This window comes from Meriones unguiculatus, chromosome 7 (assembly GCF_030254825.1).
Source record: "Meriones unguiculatus strain TT.TT164.6M chromosome 7, Bangor_MerUng_6.1, whole genome shotgun sequence".
NCBI lineage: Eukaryota > Metazoa > Chordata > Mammalia > Rodentia > Muridae > Meriones > Meriones unguiculatus.
The window spans coordinates 79,762,572-79,776,173 of NC_083355.1; the positions used below are offsets into that span (position 1 = coordinate 79,762,572).

The 13,602-nt window shown below is 42.9% G+C and overlaps 1 protein-coding gene across 1 annotated transcript in view; it reads left to right on the forward strand.

The window, feature by feature from the left end:
- The first annotated feature begins 475 nt into the window (after positions 1–475).
- Positions 476–13,602, forward strand: part of Pcnx4 (pecanex 4) — a 30,363-nt gene continuing 17,236 nt past the window's right edge. The window contains exons 1-3 of the mRNA XM_021647255.2: positions 476–659; positions 6,662–7,404; positions 13,190–13,369. Coding sequence (XP_021502930.1) covers positions 6,707–7,404; positions 13,190–13,369 — 878 coding nt within the window. The 5' untranslated portion in view covers positions 476–659; positions 6,662–6,706. The remainder of the gene's footprint in view (positions 660–6,661; positions 7,405–13,189; positions 13,370–13,602) is intronic.

Below are 13,602 nucleotides of genomic sequence, written 5' to 3' on the forward strand. Positions count from 1 at the left end.
TCCTGAGTCTCGGGTCGGCTAATCTTGGAGACTCTGGGCTCCCAAGATGGCGGCCAAGCATCTATCTCTCCAGCCTTGAGGCTCCCAGAGGAGGAACGTCTCGTCACCAAGGCAACCACGTTCTTGCTTCTCCGCGTGGCCCGATTGAGGGTTCAGAGGGTGGTGCTTAGGCAGTTCGAGCCACAGGGCCAGCGTCAGGTCGTGGAGACACCCGCAGCTCTAGACACGCCCCTCTCCACCCGCCCCGCCCCTCTCCTCCACCCGCCCCGCCCCTCTCCTCCACCCGCCCCGCCCCTCTCCACCCCGCCCCGCCCCTCTTCTCCACCCGCCCCGCCCCTCGCCGAGGAAATTCCTCCCACCCTGCGCCCCGCGCAGGCGCACACGAACCCGCCTCCAGCAGAGCCTTGGAGGAAGAAGGCGGAGCGAGACTCACAGCCCCGCCTCCCAGGGCCCCGCCTCCGGGCGCGCGTGCGCACTGCCCCCTGGGAGGCGCGAGCGCAGTTGATGTTAGCCATGGAAACGGGAGCGGTCCTGGAGGCCCCGGGTCAGCTGCTGAGGCGGCCGCCAGCATCGTCGGGCGGGAGCTCCCAACCGCCTTCACCAGGGGAGATGTGGTCCCGGGACGCCCTCGCGTCGCCTCTCTCCTCCGGTGACTCCAGGTATGTCCGTCTCCCGACACCCCTGGGGATTCGTTAGTGCCTTAGTTTCCACGCCTGGGTACTGCCCCGTTCCCTCAGCTTTTACTACCCCAAGAAATACCCTCCGTTCTGTTCGAAAGCCTTTCAGTGCACTCATAGCTCTTCTTTCATGTACAGGCTGAACTGAATCGGTAGACGTAATGATCCAGCGCGGTGTTCGCTTGACTGAGAATACTTTTGCAGCCCGTGGAGTTGCGTTTTATTTCTCTGAGGCCTTTGTGAAATGGAAAATGGCCTTTTGGCCCAGATGAGGGATCTAATCAAGTTTACCGCCTGTGCCCCTTAGATAGAGTTCACTCTTTCTTAGTTTATCTCCATCTCAAGCCCTCCTGCCCCAAGTTTGTTCGTTTTTAGCCTCCTGGATATGGATCGCTCGTTTCTCAGATTTCTCATTCTCTGTATGATCTTTTGCGTATCAAAGACCAGAATTTATTTAAATGAATCCCATTCCCGTTATTAATTAGGCCTCTGAATTATATGCTCTGTGCCTCTCATTTTTCCCTTACTCGTTTTTCTTCACTATGGCTTTACCTTCTCATTAAGTTCCTGTATTTATTTATTTTATTTTAACTTTTTTTTATTAATTACAGTTTATTCACTTTGTATTCCCCCCCATAGATCCCCTGCCAATCCTCCTTCCCTTCCCCCTCCCCCCATGTTCCTCCCCAAGACCACTGACAGGGGAGGTCTTCCTCTCCCTCCCTCTGATCCCAGTCTATCAGATCTCATCAGGAGTGGCTGCGTTGTCTTCTTCTGTGGCCTGGTTAGGGTGCTCCTCCCTCAGGGGGAGGTGATCAAAGAGCAGGCCAATCAGTTCATTTTAGAGACAGTCCCTGTTCCTATTACAATGGAACCCACTTGGACACTGAGCTGCCATGGTACTCCAGTGATACCTTATTTTGAGAGAAAAGGTTGTCAGCCCAATTGAATTACTAGAGTGGTAGAGATATGGGAGGGTAATTTGAATCTTCAACCACTTGTTTTCATTTTAATTTTCCATGAATAGTAAAATGCTGTTGTCCTGAGCTAGTCTATGTCAGCTTGACACAGGCTGGAGGAGGGGGTCTCCAAATGCTCTGTAAGACTGGACTGCAGACAAATTTGCAGAGCATTTCCTGAGTAAGTGATCGATGGGTGTGGTTTTATCCCTGCCCTGGTGGTCCTGGGTTCAGGTTCCATAAGAAAGCAGGCTGAGCAAGCCAGTAAGCAGCACCCCTCCATGGCCTGTGCACCAGCTCCTGCCTCCAGGTCCCTGTCCTGTTTGAGTTCCTGGCCTGATTTCCTTCAGTGATGAACAGTGACATGGAAATATAAGCCACAGAAATTCTGTCTTCCCCCAGTTTCTTTGGTCATGGCGTTTCATCACCGCAATAGTAACCCTAAGACAGCTGTTAGTTTATATCCTGGTGTTGTGCATTGGGAAAAGTGAAGCAGAAGGAACAGCCCATTGGACTTATTGTGAAGCATTGACAATTTGAACTGTCCCATCTCCCTCGAATCATTTTAGATTTTTCTTTTTCTTTTGGTGAAGGGGCTGTGGTCCTAAGGGTTAAACCTAAGGCTTCATACATGCTTGCAAGTTCTCTGTCACTGAGCCCTGTTGGAAGACCTCTTTACCTTTCAGAAATTTGAAGCAAGGTTCCAGTAAGTTACGCAAGCTGCCCTGAACCTGAGATCCTCATGCGTAAGCCACCTGAGTGGCTGAGATTAGAGACCTATGCCATTTGGCTTATAGTTATTTATTTTTAAAGACTGCACCAATAGATTTATGGGGGAGGGGGTAAAAGCAAAATAACAACAGCAAAAACTCTTCAAAAGATCTTCCCAAAGTCTTGATAGGTGCAGTTTTATAGGTTCAAAGAGATGTGACAGCCCCAAGCATGGTTGGATACCATAAAAAGCTAAAATGTTACGCTCAGGATGCGAGGCTAAGCACTGCACTCAGGGTCAGCCGCTTTGGACCCAGAGAAGAGCATGTCTGATTGCATGCGGGTTGATACCCCAGGTCCCGCCTCTGAGAAAAAGGTATCGGACGGGTCTGATGCTCTTTGGGTGGATGACACCTAAATGAACATCGGTACAAAGTCCCAATTTATTTCTAATATCAGAGATCAGACCTCTACTCTTGCCTGATGCATCTAAAACAAAAAGGGGGAACTGTAGAGAGCTGCGGAATGCCGCGCCTTAAAGATGGAGCTGGTTTCCGCCTTCCACCTTCCCGATGGTGAGTGCTCTCTGTCACGAACAATTCCACATTTGGCTAAGGCTGAGGATCTGGCTTGCTTCCATGTATGTGGACCTATCTGCATTGCCCACGTGGCACGCCTGGGTTGGCTACCCAGAGGCTATTTAAGCTGTGGGCTGGCTTTCCCCAGGGTCAGATGATTGTTCAAGGTTCCTGAATAAACTGCATTGAAAAAAAAAATTAAATCAAAACAAACAAAAAACCAATAAAATATTTTAAATATGTAAAAAAAAAAAAAAAAGAGATGTGACAGTTCTTTGCAGGTTCATGGACCTGTTTTCTTTCTGTGGTGGAGGAGGGAGCTGCGCATGCTCTGTGAGCCACAGGATGCGCCATGTGGAGTATACGCTTACCTAAGAAGTAGAGAACTGAGTTGGTTCATAGTTTTTGAGTACAATGGTACAGGCCATTTTGCTTCTGTAACTTGTCGTAAAGGATTTGTTTTGAAAAAACAGTAAATTCAGGGATGCTTGGAAAGTAAAACTGGTATATTTTATTTCAGATTTTATGAAATACATTGTAGGAGCATGGCTGTTGTATTTATAGAATAACAACATGGTGCGATTTTAAAAACAAACCTGAATAAAATCCAGACAACTGCCAAAAGTGCTAGTTACGTATTTGTTTGTTTCTTCTGCGAAATGTATGTGTGTGCGTGCATGTCCGCATGCATGTATTCAGCTACTACTTTTTGTCGTATTTGTCTTTGTTTCAAGTGATTTTAGTCAGTATCATATGGTTGATGAGTTGTAGTTTTGGTAACTAAGAATTCCCTCAGAGCAGATTGCCAGTTGGAACTGTTTCTTACCCCTGTGGGAATTTCGTGACTCAGATTCCAAATACAGCAACATCTCAGAGTCTGTTCTGCTGGCTCAGTTTCAGAGAACATATGAAGACAGCACATGGCCACAGCAGTGTTGTGGTGCCATCTTCTTCACAGCTTTTGTTTCCTCAGGCCTGCGCTATTTTCATTTGAACATACTAAGGGCGGGGACTATATAAATGTTGTCTGCCCTTCCAGGAACTAGCAGGCCTTACAAATGCCAAGTTGTTACTCCGGGAATGAGTTTAGTTGTTCTGACTCTATTTCTACAAATAATCCAGGTTAGCTTGTAGAATACTTCTCCACATAAATGTGTTTGGTAGTACCTCAAAAATGATTTTAAATTATTAAATATTTTTAAACTTTTATGGTCCAGAATGAAAATTAGAAGTTAACTGGTACTGGCTTGTTAATATACTTTTTGCCCTATTGATCAATAATGAATTGTTAGGAAACAGACATCAAAACATTTATGACTTAAATCAGTTTTTACATCTGACATTCTAGCTGTCAGATTTCATAGTTGTGTGTATGTATTTGCATGCCGTTCCTCCTTGATTGATAGGTATGCTTATTCTGCTTCTTTCGGTTTTAACTCTTGAAGGTTCTGGTCAGTATAGGCCACTATTTCTCAAAGTAATTTCTATAAAATATGAAGTGCATTTTTTGTTACTAAGATAGCATTGGAAAAGTAGGCTTTGTGGCCAAACAAGTTTAGACAACTTGAGTGATACATTTTAAGGAGGCTTATTGTCATGGTCTTTAATTTCAAAGATTTCTCTAAGTTATTGGCTTGCTGACAACCATTGTGACACTCTAAGGTGACGTCTATTGCGAAGTTTCTCTTTGACTTCTTTGGCTGTAGGCGTCTTTTCAAGAAACACTGAGACAAGCAGTCCTCTGTGTCCTTCAACCTTTTATCTAAAAATCCCACTAAGATAACTAAAATCCTGATGATCCAATGAAGCTTGTCTAATGGCATCTCCCGTAGATAACTCATATTGGCATGTTTACCCCATCTGCAGGAACAGGACCTTCTGACCTTGTAACACTAGGAGACTATTTCAGAAGACTAAATGTAAATCACTGAGGCAGATAAGCTTTTACAGAGAGGAAGGGAAAAGACCCAAAAAACAAAAAACTTAGAGTTAAGATTCCCGTCTTAGTCAGTGAGGAGATTCCATGATTATGGCACCTCTTATAAAGGAAAGCATTCAATTGAGGCTGGCTTACAGTTAAGAGGTTTAGTTCATTATCATCATAGCAGGAAGCATAGTGGCATGCAGACAGACATGGTGCTGGAAAGGAAATGAGAGATCTACCTGAGCATCAGAAGGCCACAGAAAGAAATAGTGAGAGACACTGGGCCTGGCTTGAACATCTGAAACCTGAAAGCCCACCCCCAGTGACACACTTCCTCCAACAAGGCCACACCTCCTAGTTGTGCCACTCTCTGTGGGCCTTTGGGGCCATTTTCATTCAAATCACCACAGTTCCCTGTGCTGCTCTGTTATCTTGCCAATGTCCATGGCTGCTACTTAAGTGAAAGCTGCCCTTGGTTCTACATAGAACTAAAGACAATTGACAAAAGGCATAAAAACACAGGTGTTTATAGTTAAAAGAGCATCCTACCATGTAGCAAGCAGGTATTGCCTGGTTAGATATGACAGACTACCTGAAGGACTAATTTAAAGGACTATTTTAAGGTATTAAATTGTTTAACCTAACAGATGATCCACTGAAGTAATACTCTTCTGATCTTGTATCAGGCAACTGTGTTTTGTTGTTTGGTTTTTATTTTCAGAATAAGCTGTTGAGGAAAAGTAAATAGAATCCACTGCACTTGATACTTAAGATTTTCATGACCTATGAGTAGGAAAAAACCTCTAAGAAAAGATATAAAGGTTGCACAGGTTATTTACGGCAATTGTGTAAACTGACAGCAGCTATTAAAAATACGCATCTACTCTGAATTCTTTTACTTCTAGCTTATTTTTCCTTCTGCATCTTATAGGTGGATGATGAGAATCTTGAGACAAGTTCTCACTTTTACCCCTAGCTGATCAAATTGCCCTTGAATTCTGAGATCTGCATGTCTCTGCCTCTGCCTCTGCCTCCTGAATTCTCGGATTAAAGATCTGGCTCCCTACTGTATATGAGCTCCCAGTTTGCAATGGGTTTTCATTGAAATGCTACTAATTTTATATAATAAGATTTGACAAATTATTTAAAAATCCTGAACTTATTGTAATTGTTAAATGATATGCATAAATTTAGTTGTATTTTTTACTTTGTTCCCCAAAGAATTATAGAGAAATACCCTTATCTAGACAGCAGTGATTGGCAGTCTATACATAGTCTATTTGGATAACTTCTGTGCATTTTACAAAATACAATCACTCGTATTAATGTATATGTTGTATTGTCTATGGCTGTGCTTTTATGGTACAGCAGCAAGATAGGATTGTTATAACAGAACTCACCAAGCTGAAAATAATTACTGTCTGTCCATTTAGACACAGTTTGCTGACCCTATAATAGAAGTAAAAGACCAATAGCAAAACTCAGTGGGAAATAGTAGAACTGCCAAAGATCTGAGTAGAAAGGCCTGTCCTCCTTTGTTCTCGGAATTTAAAGTATGAGTTAAAGATCTAATGGCAAGGATTATATGCGAGGTAGAGAATAAGGGATAAGATTTCTTTTTTAAAAAGGTTAGTATAACTATTTTGGAGACAGAACAAACAGTACCAATTCTGTTGTGAAGTACTGAGAACCAAAGTCAGAAATCCTGTCTGTCAAGGAGCTAAGGAAGTAAATAGAAACATGGGCTGTGTCTCCTCCGAGTCTTCCGTGCCATGTTTTCAAACAGTAATTCATTTTTTTCCTTTTTCATAGATGTTGCTGATTATAAAAAGGATGTGATTCTCAGACCGATCCTGAATGGGAAGTATGAGTCCAGATGTCCCTCTGCTAAACGATTACAAACAGGACTTCCTGCTGAAGCGCTTTCCACAAACTCTTCTTGGAGGCCCTCGTCTCAAACTAGGCTACTGTGCCCCTCCCTACATCTACGTTAACCAGATTGTCCTCTTTCTGATGCCATGGGCCTTAGGTGGCACGGGAACACTTCTGTACCAGCTGGACCTCCTGAGGGACTACGCAGCAGCAGCCCTTTCAGGAGGACTCATGGTGTTCACTGCGTCTGTCATCCAGCTCACAAGTGTGTACGCCAAGAGCAAATCGGTAGTGGTCAAAAGGATGATAACCAGGGACATCTTAGCAGAGGAAGACGAGCACGAATTTACAAGTTGTGCCGGTGCTGAGACCATCAAGTTTCTGATTCCTGGCAAAAAATATGTAGCTAATACAGTTTTTCATTCTGTTCTTGCCGGGTTGGTGTGTGGTCTCGGAACATGGTATCTGCTCCCGAACAGAGTGGCCTTGCTGTATGGCAGCCCCGGGGCAACGGCCACACTCTTCGTCTTTGGGTGGATAACGCTTTGCATAGGCGAGTACTCACTCATTGTGAACTCCCCCACAGAGACGGCCACATTTCAGACCCAGGATACTTACGAAATCACTCCTCTCCTGAGACCACTTTATGTCTTTTTCTTTGTTTCTGTGGACCTTGCACACAGGTAAAAACTGACAGAATACTTAATAACTCGCATTGTTGTTCAGTGGAGCTGGCAAGAGTGCTTTTCTTAGTGCTAACAAATGATCAATCAGCGAATTAAAAATTAAGACCAAACTATTGGGATACTTAGGTTGTTTTGATGATTAATCTGTTAGGAATGATCTCTATAAAATATTCATATTATTAAAGAAGTATCAAATCTTACTGAAGAGTCAAAACATAACAAAAACACTTTAAGATATATAATTTCTGAGTCCTGTGTTTCATTTTAAATGAAGATTACTTAAAAAAAAAAAAGTCTGCAGGATAACCTGGGTAAAACCTGGGAAAAGACATAGACTTTTCCAATAGGGTGAGGATAATTTAAAATGTGTACACTTGCTATTATATAAAGAGCAAATCTAATAAATAGAAGATTTATAATTTTATAATACTAAAATGTAGACAGAATGATGGTTTTTAAGTTAGTTGTAGAAGGAAAATGAAAAAGCTTTCAAAGCAGACAAATTTGCAAATCTGCTTGATACCTTTTTTGTTTGCCTCTTCTAAATCTAGTTTCTATTTCTCTTTGTGTAGATTGAAGCTTTCTCGACCAGGTTAGCAGTCAGGTTGAGGCATGTGATGGAGCAAATATTTGTGTGTGACAAAGTTCATTTATTTAAGCCCCAAACTGTGTGATGTCATTTCATGATGGAGCCTTTGAGAGATGATATCATGAAGGCAGGGTTTGGTCTGACGGGACTGGTGCCTTTAAAAGAGGAGAGGGCTTGCTCCCCATCATATGAAAGACAGCAGCCATCAGCAAGCCAGGAAGGGGGTCCTCACCACATGATCATTCTGGCACATGGATGTTGGACTGCCGGCTCTAAAACTGAGAAAACACATCTCTCTTGTTTCGGGTGCCCGGTGTGTGATATTTTATTATGACAGCCCAGGCTGACAAGGGTAGCAGGGATTGTTATAACGAATACCTAAGCGGGAAATGGAGCTAACATAACTGAGCAGCTGGTAGACACTCAAAGATTTGGAGTGTGATTTGAGGCATTACAGGTAATGGGGTCTGAGTTGGAAACCAGAAGAAAAGTAATCCTTTTTTATAAACTGACAAGAACTTGGCTAACTAACTGCTCATGTTTCGTGGAAGGTAGAACTTGTAAATGATAAAATAGGATATCTGAGAAAGGACAATTTGAAACAAGTGTGTGAAGAAAAAATATTCATCTTGACTGCTTACATTAAAATACAAAAGGAGCGAGGTAAAAATGTTAATCAGGAAAAAGAACCAGAACTTGAAATTTGGGAAATTCCCAATCTGTATTGTAACAAATTCTGATGAGAGCCCATGGCTGAGGCTCCAGTGCTGCTTCTTTAATCAGTACAGGATGGCATCCCGAGAAGCGGCCTGTTTGAATTAAGGGGGTGGAAAAGTGATAACAAAGGGAGGGAAAGCTACTGAACTCGGATCTTGAAGGATAGGTTGACAGAATTATCAACTGTGGATGTGTTAGAATAGGGAAGAGGAGAATGGCACCCAGAGTGATTCTGAAATCATCAGCATCACTTCAGCTTCTGTCTGTAGCCATGGGGGCAGGGTCACTCTTCAGAGCCAGGAGAATGGCCTCTGTCTGAAGCTGTGCTGGTCATAGCCACTCCAGGGTCTGAGAAAGCCAAGGACAGAACCAGAAAGAGTTACTCCAAAGCCAAAGGATTAATGCAATTTGTCTTGCTGTATTATTTCTTTGGTAGCAATCAGTCACCTCCTCCTCCCTCTTCACCACTTGGTACCTAGTGTTTGTCCTAGCCTGTATCATCATCAGTTTGGAAAGTACTTAGCCTAGTTCTTCAGGTTTGAGGTTGAAATGGAATTTTGCCCCAGGATCGTACCTTAAGCTTCACCCAAAGCTAATTTAGGTGGCATATAAACAAGATTAGGCACATTTAGGACAGTCATTTGGGTGATAACCTAGATGAAGCTTTAGCATTAATGCTGGAAAAGTTAAGACTTTGGGAACCATTGGGACAAAAATGTATTTTTATACTTGAGAAGTGTTAGGTCTTAAAGAAATTCAGGGTAAGTGGCTAACTGAGGTGCCACTGCTCACTAGACTCTCAGTATCACAAGTACGTATTACAGGGTCATCCTGGCTGGTATGTCCCACCCCAGCCTAAGCCTCTCCAGCCCCTGAGCTCCGCTTCCCTTCCCCCAGCTTCTCTTTCCTAAATAATTCAGCCATCTTGGTTAAGTGCCATCTTGGCCTCTTTGCTCCTGGTTCTTCTCTTGCCTTCTCTTCCTCTTTGCTCTACCCGCCCCCCAACACCCTTCCTTTCATGGGCCAGTTAGGTCTGTACCCTTCCAGATGCCACTGGCTGTTCTGAGAGCCAGAGTTAATTTTTAAGTTTTAATTACTGTGCCTCAGAGATCCATGAAACAAAAATGTCTCTAACCTGTAAGCTCCTTGCCCAAGGACAGATACCTCCTGAAATGCTAGAGGCTGTTGTTTATGAGAGGTAACAAGCCACTCATTTTCATTCCCAGACAAGTTTGTTTAATGCGGCTGCAGCAGATGCGCTTGATCAGTGTGGGCGGGAGGTTCATGAAGATACCTGCTTGCCCCTGATTGGTCCTGTTGGGAAATACGGTGGCCTTTCGGTGTTGCTTTCTAAAGCCTCTGCAGGGTATGACTCCTGGCCATTTTCTGGGAACCCAGAGGTGGACCTGGCCAGAGAGTTTCTCACCCTGGGCAGTGCTTAACTACAGCTTCCTTCAAATTTGGCTGTAAACTGTGGTTATGGTCTTACTCTCATCTGGTGGGGTTAACACTGTTTACTCCCTCATATCTACAATAAACCTTCACCTCAACCGTACCCTGGAGCTGTCATGTCCTTGTTTTTTCATTCGAAAAAGGCCTACATTGTGTGTGCACTGGGCAGGAAAAAAAGGGAACTAAATTGTGTGTTGCACAACCCTGAATGTAATTAGAAGTAAAGCCTTTGAGGGTGACCAGGTCAAGGACATGCCACCTGGTGTGACAGAATGAGGCCCTTTCAAAGAAGGGACACAGCAGATGGGCTTCATCTGCAGCATTAGGAAGAGTTCTCATTCTCGTTTCCGTCGTGATCTCTGTCTTCCACCATCCTCCGCTTTCTCAGCTTTGAGAAATTTGATAGTGGGATACTAACTTACAAATCTATCTGACTCGGGAGGCGTTAATCCCATAGAGGCGAGGAGAAAGACCGCCAAACCCAAGTCACAGTCAAATTAATTAAAGCAATCTTTATTCATGTACACGGGCTGTTGCTCCCTCAAGCAGGTTCCAGAGATCAGCATTAGATATGGGCAAGATAAGCTTTTCATAGCTTTCCAAATGGGGGATTTGGCAAGCAAATAAGCAGGGGTCACAGAGGCAGAACATAAGTACAGCAAGTTGGCCATAATCTATTGAAACAAAGACATGGCTGCAAAGTTGGTCCTAACAGCCTTATAAAACAAAGGCATCCTTGCCATTTCCCGGAACAGGCAGTATCATTTATTAGTTAAGCTTACAGGTGGGGCATAGTCCAGTCCATGAGAAACAGATTTAATCATAAATAGGAATGAACCTAGTTTGTCTTTACCATAAGATGGCTTTCAAGCCCAAGGTATGGGCAGACTGGTTTATAAGCTTTAAGAATATAAATTTCTATTATTTTTAACTACCCAGTGTATTGTATTGTGTGATGAGGGTCCCAGTTGGGTTGACATTTGAAAATACAAGAACAGTTTGTGCTGAAATGGACCTCAGTTGTTCTTAACTCTTAATCTCTTCCAACTGTGCTACATTTATAGATCAAGAGGACAGCGTGAGACCTATGCAGTTCTTCACCTAACAAGATATTTAAGAGGAAGATAAATGAGTAGTTTAGTGGGTTTCCTAATAGCGCCATTATTTACTAACAAGTTAAAATTAAATGCTTGGTTTTTAAAAGTTAGCCATACAGTTGAATGCATGTATACAAACTTTTTTAAAAATCCAAGTTTATAAGACTCAGAATTTTCAGACTACTGTTTTTTTTTTTGTTGTTGTTGTTTTTGTTGTTGTTGTTGTTGTTGTTGTTATTGGTTTGGGGTTTTTTGTTTTGTTTTGAGAAGTAGTCCTGGCCTTCCTGGGACTTTCTGAGGCCAGGCTGGCCTCAGACTCATAGAAATCTTCTTTTCTCTGCCTCTTTTAAACCAGCAACTAATTAATTAAATTTCTGAAGTCAGAAACTAATATCTACTGTACTACATCTACAAGACCTGCGTTCTTTCACTAAGTTTTATTTTCTTAAAAATAGGATTATTCTACGAATAAAAGTGCATGAAGTACTTCTAGGTTCCTATCAGCTTTAAGGTACTATTTTAATGTTTAATGTGTCACTTGATGCTTGATTCTTTTTGTTAACTGGACATTTTTCTCAGAACGAAGTATGTTTTATTCCAGACTCCACTGCTGGAAAGCGTGTCCTCTAATTTAGCAGCACATAGCAACCTTATGCTTGCTGGTCTGCTCCGTGTAGACGAATTTGAAAGGCATACGGTGAGAAGCCGTATGTCGACCGGCATAGGCCAGTCATGCCCATGAATGAGTGTGAGTATGAGTGATCATTGTTATACCGTAGTGAATGCATGTCTGCATTCGGACCGTGCAAACTCTTAAAGTTGAAGTACCGCAGTTGTCCTTGATTCTCAACAGCTTGGGTATTCAAGCACAATTCTGCCGTGAGTATGAACCTTGGCCTTTTCTCTTCAAAGTCTCTAATACCCCATTGGTGCTCTGACTTTGTTAGCCCCCTGACACAGTGTTTGATTGAGCTCATTCTGAAAAAGTAGCAGTTTTCTTCTGTTTTAAATTTTTATTAAACAATTTAAATCAGTTTTGTTATGTCTAACTCCAAGTGTTTTACCAAGTACTGATTTCTCCAATTAAGGAGGGGCCACCCCGGTTCTGAGGAGATAGTACAAATATAACTGAAACCCATAACACTGCTTATCAAAAATAGAAGAGTGTTGTTAACGCTAATTAACTGTGAGACACAATCAAAGCCTCAGCTGTTCACTGCTGTTATCTACAGCAACTTAAGATTCAAGACCCAAGAAAAAGACAGTGAGAGAGAGAGAGAGAGAGAAGGGAACGACTGGTAAATATATGTTGCTCCAGCTTTGACTCCAAAGTTGCTTGCAATTTTAAATTAGGAAATTACAAGATTAAAATAAAGAAGTCTAAAGAACCATTGGTAGGATTTCAGCCAATAGAGATTTACAGGGAGAATATGTTTTGGCTCTTGTTTATTCAGTTTTAAGAATCTCTATGTTCAATGTTATAGGCGGCCTGTAATCATTTTTTTCTTTGCATATTTGTTTTGTTTGCTTTTTTTGTTTTGTTTTGCTTTTTTGTTTGTTTGTTTTTTTGGTTTCTTTGTTTTGTTTGCTTGGTTTTTGAGGTACGTTTGGTTTTTCAAGACAGGGTTTCTCTGTGTAGCCTTGGCTGTCTTTGAACTCACGCTGTAGTCCAGGCTGGCCTTGAACTCACAGAGATCCACCTGCCTCTGCCGAGCCACTGCCAACAAGCTCCTTTGCATATTTGAATCCACATGTTGGGTAAAGCTTTGCACAGCTGAGGTAATTACTATTTAAGGGCAAGGGTCACAGTGCACGCAGATCATTTGGGGAGTAGGGCCTTTCGTGTAAGCTTTCTCTTGGGGGGGAGGTATGTGCTATTTGTGCATTTATTAACTTGTACGATTTGAGTGTGTTCTTTTTCTTGTAGGTTTGTTGTAAACATACCAGCTCTAGAGCAGATGAATCAGGTCTTACACATCCTCTTTGTCTTGTTGCCCTTCCTGTGGGCACTCGGCATGCTGCCCCCACCTGATGCGCTTTTCTTCTGGGCGGTGGAGCAGGTTTTAGAGTTTGGTCTTGGAGGCTCATCCATGTCAACTCCCCTACGGTAAGTTATTTTGCTCTGAGTTTTGAAGTCTGAGGTCACTTCCGCTCTTTCTTTGTCACGCTTCTTCTTTGGCGGGGTGGAAAGTGTCCGCGTGCTAGCACAGCACTGACAGGAGTGAGTTTTCTCCTTCCACCGGGCCGGCTCTCCAGATGGAGCTCTGCTTGGCGGCACCCTTACCACGGAGCCGTCCTGCTGGCTCTGATGGAACAGCCTTCCTCCCAAGTAAATCTGAC